The sequence below is a fragment of the Monodelphis domestica genome, chromosome 2 (assembly GCF_027887165.1).
Source record: "Monodelphis domestica isolate mMonDom1 chromosome 2, mMonDom1.pri, whole genome shotgun sequence".
NCBI classification, from domain to species: domain Eukaryota; kingdom Metazoa; phylum Chordata; class Mammalia; order Didelphimorphia; family Didelphidae; genus Monodelphis; species Monodelphis domestica.
Genome location: NC_077228.1, coordinates 521,395,495 through 521,414,618, shown reverse-complemented (window position 1 = coordinate 521,414,618; position 19,124 = coordinate 521,395,495). Strand labels below are relative to the sequence as shown.

The following is a 19,124-nucleotide window of genomic DNA, read 5'->3' as shown; positions in this document are numbered from 1 at the left end:
CTGTGAGATGGGGAAGCAGCCTAAGCCTGGAGGATAGTCCAAAAAAAAGACCTGGAGTCAGGAGATAAGACATCATTTTTGAGGAAATAGCAAGGAGACCAGTATGACTAAAAGGGGCCAGGTAATGAAGGATTTTATATGCCAGAGAACTTTGTATATGATTCTAGTGGTAGCAGTAGGGGGCCATTGGGAGAGTACCTTAGGACTTGATGGGGCCTGGAAAGTGCTGCCTATTTATTTCCTCTATCTGTTTGCACATCTAGGAATTTTACCATTGTTTTATCTCAGATTGAAATTATAAAGTAATATTTGTACTATAGTTAAATTCATAGACCTTAGTGTTGGAAAGGATTTAAGGGATCTAATCCAACCCCTAGAAGAACTGGAAAATTAGACTTAAATCCTTAATGGCCAGTCACATGTATAAATTGTAGAAAACAAACAAGCCAGGAAATCTCAGTTGGTGGCTAATAGTATACTTTCATGCTTAGTTCAGTTTAGCAAGTACCTTAATATTGCTTCCCAAGAAAATTCCTTTTTCCTTGTACAATTACAATGGAGGGGCCATGTATTGTATAAATAATTCATGCTATCAAGTAGAAATTCATAATCTGAGTCTCAAAGTATTCAATTTCACTTTAAGGAAAATTTGCTTGTAATACCTGGGGTTTTTGTATAACTAATCTTTTGCTCATTTTGCTTTTTCTGCTTTCTGTGCAGTTGATAAATTGGAATCATTTTACATTAACTGGAAAGTCTCAACGTCTGAGGAATCTTTTTAATGGGAAAACTCCCTTTAACTTAACAATTTTCTATCATTTACCAGAGTCTCTTACCATACTTTTTGGGCTTTTCCACAATTTATTCTTTTTAATTATCTTATTCTCAGTGAGATGTATTTTTCTTTGTTATTACTATCAGTTTGCTCTGAAAACATTTATTAAACTCCTACGGTGTGCAATATACTGTTACAGGGTCCAGAGCTAATACCAAGATAAAAGAATAGTGCCTGCTTTCTAGGGGACAGCATTGTATGCAGTATACATAACAAAGAGATTCTTATATGATAAGTCCTAGTTTAGATACTTTCTGGGGAGCCAGGAACCTCCCATAATTACATTTATACAGAATCTTGCATAATGTCAAACAGACAGACAATAGCTAATCAGGCTTTTTAGATGAAAGCAACCATAATGGGACTCTACCTCTCAGTTCTTGACCCCTTTGGCATTGGCTGGAGAAACCCTATGTATCCAGCCATTTTAAAAACATCAAATACGTAGGACAAAGGAAGCCAGTTGTATGAAATATAACTTGCCAGAGTTTTTGTAAAATAAAGTTATAAGGTTTCGTTTGATGGCATCAAAATATTTAGGGTAGGGGGACCAAGTTCAGGATCCCAACCTTGCTAGTTTATCAGCCAGTGAATAAAAGATTTGTTTTCTAGAACTATCTTACATCGTTGAAGAAAGTCGCTCACTGGGGTTGTTCGTTTGCATCATGTATTTCCTCATGGAAGTCAATATTTTGTTCCATTTGATAGACACTCCAGAGATGGCACAGTTTCGAAAACTTAATATGAAATTTCTCTTGAGTATTAATAAATTGTATGTTGTTTTTAAAATCCCTCTTCCTCCTCACTGATCTCCAATCTATGAAAACCTGATTCTTAAACCTCTATGCCCAAATCAAAAGCTCCTATTGAGCTTTCCATTTAAGACCCTCCACACTTTTGGCCTGTTAGACTGTCCTCCTAACCTTATTTCCCATTCCACCCACTAGGCCCCTAGCAAGCTTGGTCCTTTGCTTAAGCAGTTCCTTCCACCAAAAAATCATCTCCTTCCTTTTCCCCTAACAAAGGTAACAAAAACATCTCTGGTTACAACTTCCTATATTAGACTCTTCTTATATTTGACTCCTTTTGCTCTCTGTTTCTGTTGCTACTCATCAAAGTATCTTCTTTTGTCATCTTTTTTTGTTGTTGTTATGTTTTGTCTTGTCAAGGAAGCCAAGTTCTTTGTGAGAGGAGGCTGCTCCTAGCACAGGGCTCTGTACCTTGGTAGGCCTTAAATGTATTTTTGAATCATGAAGGATGATTTGTTTATAGAAGATAATGTTTTTGGTGTGGCTCCTTGGGTCTCTGAAAACTGGGAGGTGATCCCTTAAAGATATAATTTATTATTGATTCTGTTTCTTACTGGTCATAGATTCCTAGATCTAGACTTGAAAAGCACCTTAGGGCATTTGGTCAGGATTCCCTATTTTACAGATAGGGTCATTTTAATAAAAGCATCAAACATGTAAGGCTTTTGCATGGGTTGGGGGGGAAGGGAAGGGGATGGTCCAGTAACGCCCCATACATACTCTGACCCTAAAGCGTCTAGTTAGACTGTCTAAATTTGGGTTTGAGCTGGGCAGACTTGTCATTAAACTCATTCACTGTCTGATTTATTTCACTATAAGCACCAGTCATGACCTTCATTAGCAAAGTAGCCGGGAGTGTTATATAGTAATACTTGTAAAAAGTTTATTGTTGTTGTTAAATATTCTTATTAAAAGCCTCTATTTGTAAAATGGTTTTATAGCTATATTTAAATATCCTTAAGGAAAATGAGGTATGGAGAGGGCATTTTTCAGAGGTTATTTGAAACAGTGTAAATGAAATGCCTTTCTTTGTCTCTGTCTCTCCACAAACCCCCATGCTGACAAGTGTGTGGGTTGTGCCCCCAGTGGAATAGTAGTTTCTTGAGGGTAGAGATTGCTTCTTTAGATACATATATTCATAAAACCTAACATGGTACCTGGCACGTAGTAGGCACTTTAATGTTTATTGATTAAGGTTGGAGAAAATACTGCCTTCATTTAGTTTTGCTTCTGATGTGTATTATAGGGGCAGCTAGATGGCACAGTGGATAGAATGCTGGACTCAGGCAACAAAGTCTGAGATCAAATCCAGCCTCAGCCACTTATTAGCTATGTAATTAATCCTGGGCAAGTCACTTAATCTTGTTTGCCTCATACCCCCTCCCCTCATCTAAAAGAAACATATATCCTAATAATCTTGTACATTTAAGCTCTCATTTCCTACTTTGCTTAAGGTAAGTTTTACCGGACTTGTTTGTTGTTGTAGATGTGATTGAGATGAGATCACTTAAAAGCATTACTGAATTAATTCTATGAATTCTAAAATATGTAGATAGACTATGATGGTATATTTCTAGGTGAGTTTTTAGTCATATGCTAATGTGTAGAGGTTATGCCCAGCCAAAATATAAATATGTGCTTCAGTCAAACCCTGATCTTGGAAGCAGGAGGGTCTGGCCTTATGTATATACCTGTGCTCCTCTTCATCACTTTGATCAGCTGAGTCACTGCTTCAGCTTCTTTTGTAAAGTAAAGTTGGTCTCCAATACTGACCTCATGGCAATTATGAGATCTAAATGAAATACATATATCTGCATTAACTTAGATGATTATTTGTACTATTGAACTCTTTTCGGTGGGTGTTTTACAGTAGATAAAGTGAGTTTAACTTCACTTACTGACTCCTAAATACTAATCAACTTTTTAAAAAATAGATTAATTTTTGTTTATTGTGTCAACATAGATTTCCCTATCTCCCCACTCCTCTCCAAGAGTCATCTCATATAACAAATAATTACTATGATGTATAAATAGATTTAACCCATTTAAGAAATATTTTTAAAAGGAAGAGAGGGACAGCATATCTAATCAATACATCAAAAAAAAGTGTGAAAATACATGTGTGCAGTATTCCATTCTATGGCCACATTACTCCTCTGTAAAGGAGTTGGGTGGGAGTATCTTCTTATTTCTCTTGGGGGGGGGCTATACTTGTTTTTGTAAGTTTGCAATAATTGTTTTCTTCGCCCTGCTTACGTCATTCTGCATCAGATATCAAATATATTTATCATATACATTTCTTATGGCAATAACACCCCCTTCTGTATAAAGCATTGATTTAAAAAAGAAAATTCCACATAAACCAAAATATTTATAGCAGCAGGTTTTGTGGAAGTGGAACAGATGGTCCATCAATGGGGAAATGGCTAAACAAATTGTGGTACTGGAATAAAGTGGGTCATAAAGGCTCTGGACCCTAGTTACTATTTGCATGATTCCAAATTGATTTCCAGAATGGTCACACTGAATCATAGTTCAACCAACAGTGTGTTATTGTGCCAATCTTACCCACAACTCCTCCCTCACTGGCTTCCCATCTTGTCATCTTTGCCAATTTGCAAGGTGTGGGATAAAATGGGAGGGCTCTTTTGATTTGCATATCTCTTATTAATGATTCAGAAGATTCTTATATATGATTGTGAACAGTTTACAACTCTTTTGAGAACTGTTGGTTCATATCCTTTGACCACCTATTTATTGGGGGTTGGGGGTCTCCAGATATGCTTCAAGTACAGTACCGAAAACTTATTCAGTAATGCTTTTAAGTGATCTCATCTCAATCACATCTACATTTTTTGAAAATAATAATGCTTTATTCCTTCTACAAAAGGTATGTTTTCTTGTATCGAATATTTCGTTAGGGCTGAGTAAAGAGCAAAATGACAGTGCTTCATGATGGGAAAGATGCCAATTCTTCCCCAAGGACAGTGCTGGCATGAAATAGCCTGAATTGGAAGGGATTTAAAGCCAACTAGTCCAACTTTCATCTGAAGCATCCATCTCCTCTGCAGTATTCTTAATGAAGATGAGGAAGGTAGGAAGAGATCTGTAGGGCTCACCAGATCCGAACTGTGCTTTTATTTATTTATATCTAATGAACTAGTGACAACTTCATTGTGCTGTCGTGAGGGTACAGTGAGCTAACATATGCAAAGCACTGTGCAAACCCAAGGGACCATAAAAAATGCTAACTCAGCATCATTGTTATTAATTATCATCCCTTAACATCCAGTAAGGCATACTTTTCTTGTTGAAGGATGTGACTGACTCTTTAACAAGTTTAACTCTTTATGACAAGTTGAGGGAAAGGTAGGGAGAACTGGGTTCAAATATGACCCCAGAAACTTAACTAGCTCTATCATTCTAGGCAGGTCATCTAGCCTCTCTGGGCCCTAGTGCCTTCAACTGTGAAACAAATAATAAAAATACCGACCTCCTAAGATTGTTGAGAGGATCAAATGAAATAATATTTAGAAAGAGTCTAGCATAGTAGCACATAATTGGTGCTTGATAAATGCTTCTCTTCCCCTATTTGTAATAAATTGAGATAGCAAGTTGACATGTCTAGCAATTAAATCCAGTCCTTTGGCATTTTCATTTCTAACTATCCCCACTCAGCCTTCCCTTATAACAAGTACTGAGAAAGATTCAGGGGAGCGTTTCAGCAAAACTGACCTATATATCAACCATGTCTAATGATAAATACAATACTCAACCCACATTCCCTCCTCTCCACCCCCACCCCCATACCTGCAAGTAGCTAGATGGTTTTCTCTATCTAGTACTGCCCAGTTTTCTTTTTTCTTTCAAATTGTAACCATTGCTTACATAAGGGTCTTCCACTCCTGAATTCTTTTTTTTTCTCTTTTAAATCTTTACCTTTTGTCTTAGTATCAATTCTGAGACAGAAGAGCTACAAAGGCAAGACAGTTGGGATTAAATGACTTGTACAGGGTGACACCTAGGAAATATCTGGAGTCAAATTTGAACCCAGGTCCTCCTGACTTGAGGCCTAGCACTTTATTCCACTATTGCTACCAAGTTGCCCTATCTCCTGAATTCTTAAAATTCATTCTTGTAGCATAATAATATTCCAGTCTTTTTATTTACTACAATTAGCCATTCCCCAGTTGATGTTTCTTTCTCATTCTTTGCTACCACAAATAGGCTGTACAAATATTTTGACAGATATAGAACCTTTCAAAACTTAGAGTATACCTAGCAGTGGTATGACTATTTTAGCCACTTTTTAAAAGTATAATTCCAAATTACTCTCAAATGGTAGGCCAAATCACAGGCCTATGGAAGTGTCTTCATTTGACTTTCTACAAAGTAAGATATTTTCCTCTTTTGCCATCTTTGCCAGTTTTCTGAATGTGAGGAGAAATCTAAGGTATTTTTGATTTTAATTAACTTTTTTCATGCAACAAGCATTTATTTTCTCTCATCTTTTTTTGTCTGTCCCCCCAAAAAGGAAGGAAAGCATATCTCCATATTGTCTGTGTCCAAAAATGCATGTCATTTTTCAGATTCATCATCTCCCCTGTACCCTGGAGGGTTGCATCACTTTATCAGTTCTCTTCATGATTGATCATTGCTTTGGTCCAAGTGTTATTGTTTGTGGTATAAATTGATATGGCCATAAATTACATAAACTGATAAATACATTAATATTCTACTGATTCAACTTGCTTCATTCTTATAATTTCACAGAAATCTTTCCCAGGTATTTCTCTTATTTGATTTAGATCAATTTTTCATATGATTATTTGTGATTCATTTGAGAGTTTTTTCTTCATATTCTTTGATCATTTATCTAACTGATGGTCTTATATTTATTATTTCCCTATTTGCCTTGGATATAATATCCTTACCAGAGAAATGTGAAGCAAAGTTTTCCTGTCTGATAGCTCATACCTCACTTGCATTGATTTTATGTGTGGAAATACTTTTCAGTTTTATGGAATAAAGTGACCTAGTTTATTTTTCATGATTACTTCTATCCTTTGATCAAGAATCCCTCATCTCTTAACCCTCTTTCCCAAGCCATAGTTCTAAAAGGTTCCAGATCTCTTCTAATATCCATTTTGAGCTTATTGTAGTATATGGTATAAGATTGGTTTAAAGCCTTAATTTCTTTTCTTTCAATTTTCCCCATGCATCCTATATTCTTGGGTTTAATGAACAGTGGGTTCTGGAGATGGCATTTTTTCTTTTCTTTTCTTTTCTTTTTTTTTTTTTAATAAATGGCAAATAGTTTTGATGATTATTCCAGTGGAGCTGTGATCTCATTGATTTGGTTGGCTATTTCCCTCCTAGGATGAACTTTTGTCACTATCTTCTTATAAGTCATAATGGAGTCTACTCACCACACACACACACATACATACATGCATACATACGCACATATGCACATATGCACATACATACATAAGGTAGGAAGGCCTACCTTATTTTGTCCTGATATCACAAGGTTAACAGTAGAATGATTGGTCCATCTTCTTGATATACCTCACCATCTTCTGTTCCTATCAGACTTTTCCCTAATAACATATTTTTTCTTTTTATATTTTAAAGTTACTCAGTCATTATATGTTAAAGCCTGCTCATATCTATTATGTGCCTCTCCATTTCCCTCTGTTCATTTTCATTTTTCAGAGCAAAGAGATGGTAGCCAAAGACAACACTACCTTGTAAAATTTTATAGAGAAGGATGATGTAGGATTATCAGTATTGTCACCTCATAAACTATAGAGATGCATTGGAGCTTAAGACCAGTCTAAAGAGAACCAACAAAGAAAAGTCATCTTTAGGGCGCTTAAGGACAAAAATGGAAATAGGACAGCAAACAAGACTACGAAGATTCTTATAACAGATTGGCCACCATCAGTGATGGTAGAGCCACCACACTTGGACTGTAATGAACAAACAGCTGGATTAGATTGTTATGGGAGATCTGTGCCAGGAGTAACACACGGTTGTTGAAGGACCCATCTTAGAAGTGTCAGAAGGAAAGACTCTTGGGTGGGGCAGGGCCAACTAAGAGAAGCTCAGCACCCCACCAGCCCACATGCCCAATTTCTCAACTCCACAGAGATGAGAGACTTGTCTCCTCACAGAGGGAAAGCATCCTTGATGAGGTTATTGGGGAAACAGGTAGGCTTTAATAAGCAGTATTCTACAGTGGTCTTTGCACTTGAATGAAAAATGTAGACAGTCCTTTAAATCATTTTCCTTGAGATCCTAGACCTCTTCCTTGATGAACTATATTATTTTGTTCTATTAAGTGCTACCTGGATGGTTTGATTTGACTTCTAAATCTGTAAATTAGCTTCTTACATTGAGCATAGTCCAGCATTCTTTTACTCTCAAGTTGTAAGATTAGCAAGTGAAAAGGAAGCATGGATTCTTCTGCCTTTGTAGTAACAAGAGGCTGCCATTTATAGGATATGCATTTATGGAATTAGTGCTAATCTGCATCATGGAATGCCTCCATACCTTTCTTTGGAACTTGACCTAAATGTGCAACCTGCTGACAGGAGGCTCACTTATTTCCCTTACTGATTCTGTCTTCTGCCTTTGAGCCTTTTCATCCTGAAAACTCCTCTTTGACTTTCTGCCAATGATCACTGTTGTCATGTAGAGCCCAGACGGTCCATGGGCACTTCTCTCTCAGCTCCACTCTCATCTCTCCTGACTTCTCTACTTTCTCCCTCTTCCACCAATCCCCCCTTCCCTTTTTATGTGTTCTCTTCCCCCAATTAGAATGTAAGCTCCTTAAGGAAAAGGATGGTTTCTTTTTGCTTGTCTTTTCCCCAGCACTGAGCACAATACTTGGTACGTAGTATTTACTAAATGCTTTATCCTTTTTTTCTTTCTTGACTAGACTTAGATCCTTGTCAGACAGAAATGTATGCATGGGCGTGCTCACACACACAGACACAGTGATATGGTGAGCTGCTTTATACTAATATAATAGCAAACTTTTTTGGAAACTGACATGAAAGATGAAGGGATCAGTGCCATTCCTAAACATTAGTATTGAGGATGCCTTGTGGACTATTAGGAAAGTTTGTGGATTTAGAGAAGATTTCAGCAGGCTGGTAAAATCTATTTACAATTTTGTAAGGGGCTACTTAAAAAAAAAAAAAGATTTATTTCACTACTTTGAAATCTTCATGTTGAATTTGGTTTTTTTCCCTTAGGAACTGTTCTGTTTGTGACCTGTTGTGCAGTAACGTTAATTCTGAATGTCCTAGCCTCTGCCCATGAACATGTTGAAACTCTGTATAGCTATGTGAAGAGAAATGGGCAGGTTTTTTTCTTCCAATGTGTGCTGACTTTTTAATACCATCCTTTCCCCCCTAGATCTCTCCTTTTACCTTGCTATTGAGTATATTTGTTCAGAAGCATTTTCACTGGTGGTTTCTTGTACTAATTTGTCTTGAAAAAGCCACCAATATTTTCTTGATTTAGATTATATCATAAATATTTTATAATTAAAAGCCTCTGAGATGTGATTCAGAGAATATTAAAAATTGTTTTTCTTTTAATTGACAGAAGTGAAGCCAATGCATCCTTTCGAAGAGCCCTGGAAATGTTGGAATGACCATGGTGCTGTTAAATGTTAAAACTTACTGGAAGGGGTTTAATGAAACTTTACTTGCTTTTGAAAGTAAACTTAAAAGTTTATACATACAAACAAAATAACTTTCCTGAGAAACCTGGAGTTGAAATGATATGTGGAGAATAGGCATTTATATTTAAGATTATCGACATAAATAATGATATGTACCAAGTTTGCAGGAACACCTGCCTTAAATTTTGACTAAGGTAGATTATCTTATAATTGAGTTTTGTACAAATTAGTAGGAAATTAAGTAAGCTAATTTTAGATAAGATGAAGTGTCTCTTAGCAGAAAACTTGTTTATGGGTGTCCCATATAAGTAAATTCAAGTTTTATAAAGCAGAAAATAAGTTGAGAAAACTCAAGAGTTAGGCTATTTCATGGTCCCCATAGAGATATCTCTTTTTCTGTGGGCCTTTGGACTTCCATTTTTTAAAACCAAACCATATTTTCCAATACTTTTGTCCCCTTTTCATTCAACTCAGCAAGGATCAAAGAATGTTTACTTTGTGGAGAATGTTGCCAAAATACTATTCTTCATTTTCTGCAAGGGATGGTGGCTGTGAAATGTAACTGTACTATAACATAGTTGTATTTGGACACAGTATGAAACCAACACTTAAGACTCCTTTGCCTCTGATTTTTGGTATATAATTCTTAGACCTACTATGCATAGCTGGATTAAGAATTATCTTTATAACACCCTCTAAGTAAAGATGTCTGTTTCATAGAGCAGCTGACCCGATTTGAAAGGAAGGGTTTTCCCAACTCAGCAGCCAAATCTAGAAACTGCTTTTCCCAATGAACATCTGTTTCTCCCTATGGTAAAGAGATTCTGGCCATCGAGAACATGTAGAGTTACAAGCTTGTTTGTAATATAAATGATATAGAAGGATAATGGAAGATATACCAGGATAAGTAGTGCAGGAATCAAACTGAAGAACTTGATGTTAGAATAAATGAAAATAAGTCATGGAACCAGCAGTGCCCATTTCTAATGTACTGTGTGACAGCGTAAAGGTAACGACCCTTATATAAGGTTGGGGTCAGGAGCATTCCTGGACCTAGCCAAATCTAAAAGTGCTTAGGGCTTGAATTTCAAAGTACCTCAAAGGTGAAGATTCAAAAGAAAGATGATGAACATTATTTTGTGAGATTCTCTATGCCTTCTCATATCTAAAACAATCCACTCATCAAAGAGAGCTGTATGGAAAATAAGAGACAGGGCAGTCGGGCTTTCTCTATATCAAACTGCACATTTACATTTACACAACTAACAGTTAAAGTGAACATAACATCTCACAGTGTCAATATGTTGGTTTTTAAGAACATTTGACAGGGCTGGACAATAACAATTATTCCTAAAGGTTAGCTTTCATGTATGCTGACATGACTGGAGTTATTATTGGTCCTTGGCATGCCATGAGCTATAAAGCCTAGAAATGGACAAGAAAGGTATACTTCCCATAGGCTTACATTAATGTCCTATAAGAAGGGTGCCTTGCATAGATTTCTTATTGATTAAAGAAATAATAAATATTAAGCACCTGCTTTGTGCCAGGCACTTTGTTAGATGGGAAGAATACCCAAATACTCTTATTTACAGATGAGAATTAATTACATTGAGCTCTGGCATGAGAACCTTCATCTTGAAATTTGGAGTGATTCTAAACAGATTGGAACCAAGATTATTGAAAAGAAATTGGAGCCCAAGCCTGTTAATGAGATTAGCCTGTGACTGACAGTAACTTTTCAATTATTCTCTCCATGGATGTGTGTGTTGGACAGGCAGTGCACATGGACAGGGAAGGAAGGCACAGAAGCCAAGGGAGAAAAGACTGGATGGTGCTGGCATGTACTTAAAACTGCTTGTTTCTGTATAAGCCCATCTCTTAATACTCATTTTTTTCCATTGACTCTGAGATTGCAAACTGTAGAACCCTGTGATCTCAAAAAAGTCAAAATTGCAGGTAGCATCCAAAAAATAATAAAAAGATGAGGCTTGGAAGAGAGAAATGGTCTAAAGCATGCAGATTTCACACAAGCAACTACCCAAGACATCAGGGGCACATACAAACAGGAAAGGAAGTGAGTGGGCCAGTAATGTGCAGATAATTGGATCCAACCATCAAAATGAGGAGGTAGTCACCAAGACCATCAGGATCTTGTCATGTGACAGGCACTACAATCTGGACCCTTTCTTTTTCTTGGTACAGAGACGTTGAGGACTTGAGTTGAAGCCACAGAACCAGAAGTTGGACCTGGTTCCTTCAAATCTAGGATGCTTTTCTTTTCACTAGATCATGTAAAGAAGACCTTTTATTTAGTTCTTTATTCAGCCAGTGTCTCCAGTAGCCCCCAAGTCTACTTTGGACTGATTCACAGGATCTTCTGTCACTCATAGTAATTAAACACTCCCACCCCCATGGTTACATGATTCATGTTTTCTCCCTTCCCTCATCTCTTTCCCCCTCCTGGAATTGGCAAGCAGTTCCACTGGGTTATACATATAAATATCACTTGAACCCATTTCTTATGTTATTTTTTTTTAGCAATCCTTTAAAACCAAAACCCTAAGACATGCCTAAATAAACAAGTGATTAATCACATGTTTTCTTCTGGATTTCTGTTCCCACAGTTCTTTCTCTGGATGGATATGGATAGCGTTCTTTCTCATAAGTCCCTCAGAAATGTCCTGGAACATTGCAGTGCTTTTAGTAGCAAAGTCAGTCAATCACATTTGATTGTCCCACAGTGTTGGCAATTTTTGTATATAATTTTCTCCTGGTTCTGCTTATTTCACTGTACATCAGTTCATATTGGTCTTTCCAGTTCTTAATTAGAACCTTTTGATGAAAACATAGACGAGTGTTAGTTTCCCTTTCATAAATACTGTCATTCATGCTTCTGGGAGCTTGTCTTTCAAGTGAGTTGTCCTTAATAGAAATAAATAAAATAGCAACACAAAAACAACACCAAGATAGATTTCCTTAGCACTGCCTAACTGCCTTTCCAGACATTGCTTGAAATGTGAACCATTCTTTTTGAAAGGAAAAAAAAGGCAGGTTATTCCTTCTGTATGTGAAAACATTTAAAAATGTGTGTCTCTTGCATGTGTGGTAGAAAGATGTGAACAAGAGTTATTAACAGGATGAGATGTGATATGTTTGTGAGTGATATTAATTGTGAAAGTAATACATTTCATGGGATGAAGGATTCACTTAAGAACAGATGCTTATGTAGTTTTGTTAATGTGTGCTTGCCTTGACATATCTCAAGTCTGCTATAAATGCTTTTTTAAAAAATCATTTTAGCTTATAAGTTGAAGAAAACCTTTATACTTAAATCAGATGCCTTTTTGCAAGCAGGGTAATAAGCTCCTTAGTTGTATGGATAGAATTTGATAACTGTATTATCATGGTCTATAGAAATAAATGAATGTAGTTGAATGAATTTGGTAGTAAAATCTGGAAACCCTGGCTTTGAGTCCTACCCCTGTTCACCTTAGTGCCTCAAGCAACCGTTTAAGGCCTGTAAGAGAGAAAACAATTTCTAATCTGCTTGGAAATTTTCTTCAGTGGAAGTTCCTAAACCAATGTAATCCCAGATCAGGACTGAGAGGTAGAATGAATAAAGGTCTGACTTGATACCATGTTCAAATCATGGCTTAGATATTTAATAGTCATGGCATGACTTACCAGCATTTCTTTGCCTCAGTTTCCTCATGAGTAAAATGGGATAGATAACATCTCCTTCCAGAGGTTGTGAAGACCATATCTACATTTTTAAGCACATTAGGAACCATAAAATTACATAAAAATAACAGTTTTTGTCTTACTAATTATATTAATATGTATTATCTGATGTCTTTGTGATTCTAATTAGTCCATGCGGTAGATAATGGAAAATCTTGTGGGTTGCCCTTGATTGAGGCTTAAGTGGCTATTATGCCAGTGGAATAAAAGCTTTAGGTTTAGTTTTAGGCCATTCTGCTTTGTTACACCTACACCTACTCAATGCAGAGCCCAGTGTGGTATTTAGAAAGCAGCCCTGGCCAAGTACAGAATCACAGGTTTAATATTGAACTCAAATGACCAACCCTTTAGAGTTCCTTTTACTGAACTGTTCTGAGTTTCTTGGCTGTTGAGGTAATGGGAGGGAAGGTGGTGAAGGAGGCCTGGGAGAGCAACTAACTGGTCAGCAGATAGAAGCAGTATATGGCCCTTTTTTGTGTTGTTTTGTTTTTAAATTTTGAGTTTGTGTTTCTCAGGCATCCTAAATAGGTACCCACTAGGGAGTAGCAGAAGACTTTTGGTGTTCTTCATTCTAGACTATTTACAGTCTTTTAAAAGTTTTTTATTCTATTTTCATGGATACCATTCTTATATCATTATTTCTAAATATATCCCTTCTCTGGTTATCAAAACACCTTTGTAACAACCTTGAGAAGTAGTCAGTCTTCCCTTTAAATTGGGGTGGTTGAGTGTGTGGCCATTCTTATGGGGAAGCTTTTGCTGCTTCATTCTTTGCCATTTTTCCTGGTTCTTCCCCCCTGGAGGTAAACTGAGCTAGATTAGTGCCCTCTAAGCACTCTGATGGGATTAGATTCTAGTGAGCCTGCCCTTGGCCAGACAAAGACCCCAGTACTTTTTTTTTTTTTTCAGCTGCATATAGAAACAATTTTTAACAATTGTTTAGTAACATTTTAGGATTCAGATTTTTCTCCTTTCCCCTAGAGTGGTATATAGTCTGATATAGGTTATATAGTACTTTTTTGTTAGTTTTGTTTTTAACCCTCACCTTGACACAATAAACTTTTAACAATACTGTGTATTGGTTCTAAGGCCGAAGAGTGGTAAGGGCTAGGCAATGGGAGTCAAGTGACTTGCCCAGGGTCACACAACTAGGAAGTGTTTGAGGCCAGATTTCAACCCAGGACCTCCCATCTCTGGGCCTGGATCTCAATCCCCTGAGCCACCCAACTGCCCCACTGTGTATTTTTTCAAACAGCAAGATCCTTTTTTAAAAAATATTAATATTTGTATTAGAGAAGGACAGTTAGATTGTTCCTTCCATCTCTGAGCTTGTGAGCAGAGCTGAGCAGCAGCCCTTGTACTAACCTGCAGCCTTTCACCTTGAATTAGTCTTTAACTAGTCTATGCCAGGGTTATTTAGATTGACAAAAGAATACTGGCTTATTAGGTAGGAATTTGACTGAATTGTGTATGTAGTTTTGTTATGGCATATTTAATACACACAGTTTCAGTTGTTGAGGTGTAGTCAGATTAACAGAGAATGAGTTTCAAAATGATGCCAAGTTGGAATAGTAGGTAGAGTAGACTTGGGAAGACTTGAGCTGATCTCACCTCAGACACTTAGTTTTATTACCCTGGCCAAGTCACTTCAATTTGGGGGAGGGAGCTCAGGTTCCTTATCTTTAAAATGAGGAGGAGGGGTCTGTATCTAAGGTCCCTTCTGATTGTGAATCTCTTTAGCATGGCTAAGTGGAAGGCACAATTTCTGACCCTGTTCTATAGGCAAGAGTAGGCATGGTTCTTAGCTTATCTTTGCTTTCTCAGGTCCCGCGGTAGTGCTGGTGGCCATGGTTCCCGGAGTCAGAAGGAGCTGCCAACAGAGCCCCCTTACACGGCCTACGTAGGAAACCTGCCTTTTAATACTGTTCAGGGAGACATAGACGCGATCTTCAAGGATCTCAGCGTAAGGAGCGTACGACTAGTCAGAGATAAAGAAACGGACAAATTTAAAGGTGAGTTCTGAAACCAGGTTGTGCCACATTTTCCCAGATATTTTGAAGGAGCACAAATTAAGGTGACATCTTTGTTAAGTTATTCAGAAATCATATTTAGTTCTGTAAGAGTTCTGCCAGAGTTCTGTAAGCCTGAAAGTATGTTTTGTTTTTTGTGACTTAGATATGTGTGATTTGAGGACCTAGCTTGATTGTAGCTATTTAAGTATTTGTTAAAAAAAAATTATAGCCATGGTGTTTGGGCCCATCTAAATATTGGCTCAGGTTTGACTTATGTAGCAATCTTAAATCAACACTTTAGAGAGTGAAACTTTGCAGGTAAATGATGTAGGTACAATCCTGCCTTCAAGGTCGTCCAGTTAGGTTCATCTGAAGTCCAGTACAACTTCAGGATCTGGGACTGGGTTCCCCCTTTCCAGGCATGACATCCAACCCTACAGTTTTGGGGTACTGAGGACAAAGAAAGGGGCATTTTCTCCCTAACTTTGCAGTGGATTATCTGTAGGGGTTGGTTTGAGGGAAACAAGACTAAAAAGGTATTAGGTAACTAGTGTCTTAATATCTATATAACCACTAGTGGCCCCGTGTTGGAGAACTTAACAGGTTATTCCTGAATGCTGCATAGCCACGAAAATAGACCTGGAAAAGTGATAAGGAATCAGAGAGCATTTTAGGCAGGTTGCCTTGATGGAGCATTATCCAAAATGCAACCAGTACCTGTGCCAAGACCTTTATAGCAGCATTGCAAACAACTGGAAGCAGTAGCACAACTGAGATGGCAGTACATTGATGTCAGGGAATAGTGTAATGAATAAAGGGGATCTGAAGAGTGGAGAGAAATCGATCTGGAAAGATGCTTAGGAAATGAACAGATAAACAGAAGATCTTGGTGAGCACTTGAGGGAGTCCTTGAAAAATGAAGGCATTTTATCCATTGAAATTAATATATTGAAATAATTTTCAAAGCACCTTATACACAGGACCCTCCATCTGCCCTCTGTGCCTGGAATATTTTCTCTCTCTTCTCTCCCTCTCCCCCCCTCCCCCTCTTCCCCCCCCCTCCCCCTCTCCCTCTGTACTTTCTCCTCTTAGATTTTCTGATTTCCTTTAAGACTCAACTTAGATACCACCTTCTGCAGGAGGCCTTTTCCTGGTTTCCTCATCCTAAATACTTGTTGGCTTGTATTGATGCTTGTTACCAATATATATTTATAGTTTTAAAAGTTATTGTATTCAGAACAGTTTGTATAGCTTGTGTGTGTGTGTGTGTGTGTGTGTGTGTGTGTGTGTGTGTGTGTGTGTGTATGTGTGAATATATATATATTCTACAAAGTATCATGTTGTAGCATAGAGCCCCAAAGGAAAGGACAGCCCATCCCCAAAGCAGTCATCTTTGTTATTCCGTGCTCCAACCTGTTTGAAAACAGGCCATCCCATTAGGAGGGGTGGTCCTGATTGTTAGAGAGCCGTGCCTATTTATGTTGAACCAAAATCTGACTCTGTGACTTCTGTTTTCTGAAGCAGAACTGCTCTAATCCCTTTTCTAGATGACTTTTGATAGAGGGTGCTACCCTCCCCCTTTAGCCCACAGGCCCAGGTTTTCCTCTCCTCCTTTGTCTTTTTTGAAAGCAGCCCAAAACTTCACAAATTCAGTTGGATCCCCTGTCCTGGAGCTGTCCTTATCTCTTCTCCTTTTCATTGTTCCTCCTTTTTCACATCTCATTTTTCAACAACTTTTAACCCCACCAGTAATGTCCTCCCCACAGCTGCTAAATTAGTATTCCTAAAGCACTGTACTTGCTCTAGAAGCCTAAATGATTCCCTATTGTCTGTAGGATAAAATATTCCTCTAGTATTTAAAACCTTTCATCTGGCTTCCATCTATTGGGTACTTTATTTCACATTCTCCATTCCTGCCAAACAGAGTGTGATTGCTTTTGCTTCTATGACATTAGCTGTTTTGCCTCCATCTCTTCCCCTTGCTTAGAAAGGTCTCTAGTCTCTTACAATATCGAAACTAGCTTGAAAGGCCACTGTACTTCCCTGAGATTACTTTGTACTTCCTTGGACAGTCCCTGTTTTCCTAATCTGTACACATGCCTCTCCACCAGCAGAATGTAAACTCTTTGAGGACAAGTTTTATTTCCTTTTTTAAATAGGTATATTCAGAATTGGCCTGACACCTGGTACATGGCCCACACTAGCCATGAACCATGTGCTTATTGAATTGAGTCTCCCTTTGGTAGTCCAGCCTCCACTGAGTTCCCCTTCCAATGCCTCATTCCCAGACAGAGCGGCCCATTCTTCACCAGAATCACCAGCAAATGGTTATCTCACCTTGACTTGAAGACCTCTAGGAAGAGGGAGACCATTCTACTTTAGGGCAACTCTAATTGTTTGGAAGTTTTTCATCAGGCTTTTATGTATTTCTCTTCAACTTGTACCCATAGCTTCTCCCTTTGCCCTTACTGAGTTGACCACGCAGAACTAGTTTTATTCCTCCTGTATGCCACAGTCCTCGGAGCCTCGAAGATAACTTTTGGACCTTCCTCTGAATCCTGGGTAATAGGATCCCTTCACACCATGCTTGCTAGATGGATAGATTCACACCCACACACATACATAATAGGAAGGAATGATAAAATAGACAGATTTTTTTTTGTCTTTTTGGTCATAATCTCACAACCTACTACGCTATAGAGCATTTGCTTGCCATCTGTTGAAATGGACTGTTGAAAGTAGATAAGCCTCATAACAATAGCAGCTGCTTCTTACAGTGCATTTTAGGGTTTATAAGTATTGTGTCTGGTGTCTCATTTTACAGTAAAGAGTAGCTTAAATGTTTTCTGATGGTCATACCACTCGTCTGTTGGAGGCAGAATTCAAACCTAGTAGAGCAGCCTTTAAACCACAATTCGGCCATTTTCCTACTATTAGACACATAGGTCATTTCCAGTTCTCTGCAATTACAAGCAATGCTGTCACTGTTCATTTGGGAGGTAATATTTTCTGAAAGTTTTAACTAGAACCTAGAAGAAGATCGAATTGGCAATAATTAGTCAGATACAAAATAAGCTATGTTGAACTTTCTCATAAGGTAGGTGGGAGTGGTGACAGGGTGCTCTCTGCAAATTCTCTATGATAAATTCTTTATTTTCCTAGCTTAATAGACAGGGGCTATACCAGTTTTTATTCAGTTTTGCCACTCAAGACTTGAGTCTCCGTGTAAAGAGCAAACAGGCAAATGCATTATAACCCTAAAATAAGCCGATTCTGTTCTTATCTTAAAGCTGGAATATAATAGTGCCAAAACTGTCAATGTGAGGAAATGTAGATTTTTAATTAAGATTTTTCTTTGAGTTCTGGATCTTTTTCTTCTGGCCTCTCCCTCACCCACTGAGAAGGCAAGCCATGTGGTATCAGTTATATATGTGAAATGATCACACAAAACTTTGCATATTAGCCATGGAAAAGTTTTGGGGGGCATCAAGCTGCTTGTAGAGGATTGGAATTTTTAAGTCATTATAAGATGAAAAGAGGTTCAGCTTTCCTCCCAGCCTTAACCTATGAATATTGGTAAAATCTGGGAATTTCTCTTGCAGGATTTTGCTATGTAGAATTTGATGAGGTGGATTCCCTTAAGGAAGCTTTGACCTATGATGGTGCGGTAAGTATATTTTCATGTTAATTCCTGTCAGGTTTGTTTTCTAGTCCTTTTTCTTCTTGAGTTTATTTACACTGTTTTTCCTCATAACTAGCTGTTGGGTGATCGATCGCTTCGAGTGGACATTGCTGAAGGTAGAAAACAAGATAAAGGTGGCTTTGGATTCAGGAAAGGTGGACCAGATGACAGAGGTGATTATTTCATACACAGAGCCCAGAGTATTTGTAGTCTGTGGAGGCATTTTAATGCTGATTCATGAGCTTTCATAACATAAAAGTATGGATTGAGGTCTTCTTGCTCAATGAATAAATATTAAGAACTAAACTCCATGCCAGGAAATGCTAAGCTTTGGAGATAAAAG

At 37.8% G+C, this 19,124-nt stretch overlaps 1 protein-coding gene across 2 annotated transcripts in view; it reads left to right on the top strand.

The window, feature by feature from the left end:
- The window catches only part of EIF4H (eukaryotic translation initiation factor 4H), a 40,025-nt gene that overhangs the window by 10,679 nt on the left and 10,222 nt on the right, over nt 1-19,124 (top strand). For both annotated transcript variants that reach the window (XM_007486021.3, XM_007486020.3), the window contains 3 exons: nt 14,912-15,099; nt 18,702-18,766; nt 18,858-18,954. In XM_007486021.3, coding sequence (XP_007486083.1) covers nt 14,912-15,099; nt 18,702-18,766; nt 18,858-18,954 — 350 coding nt within the window. The remainder of the gene's footprint in view (nt 1-14,911; nt 15,100-18,701; nt 18,767-18,857; nt 18,955-19,124) is intronic.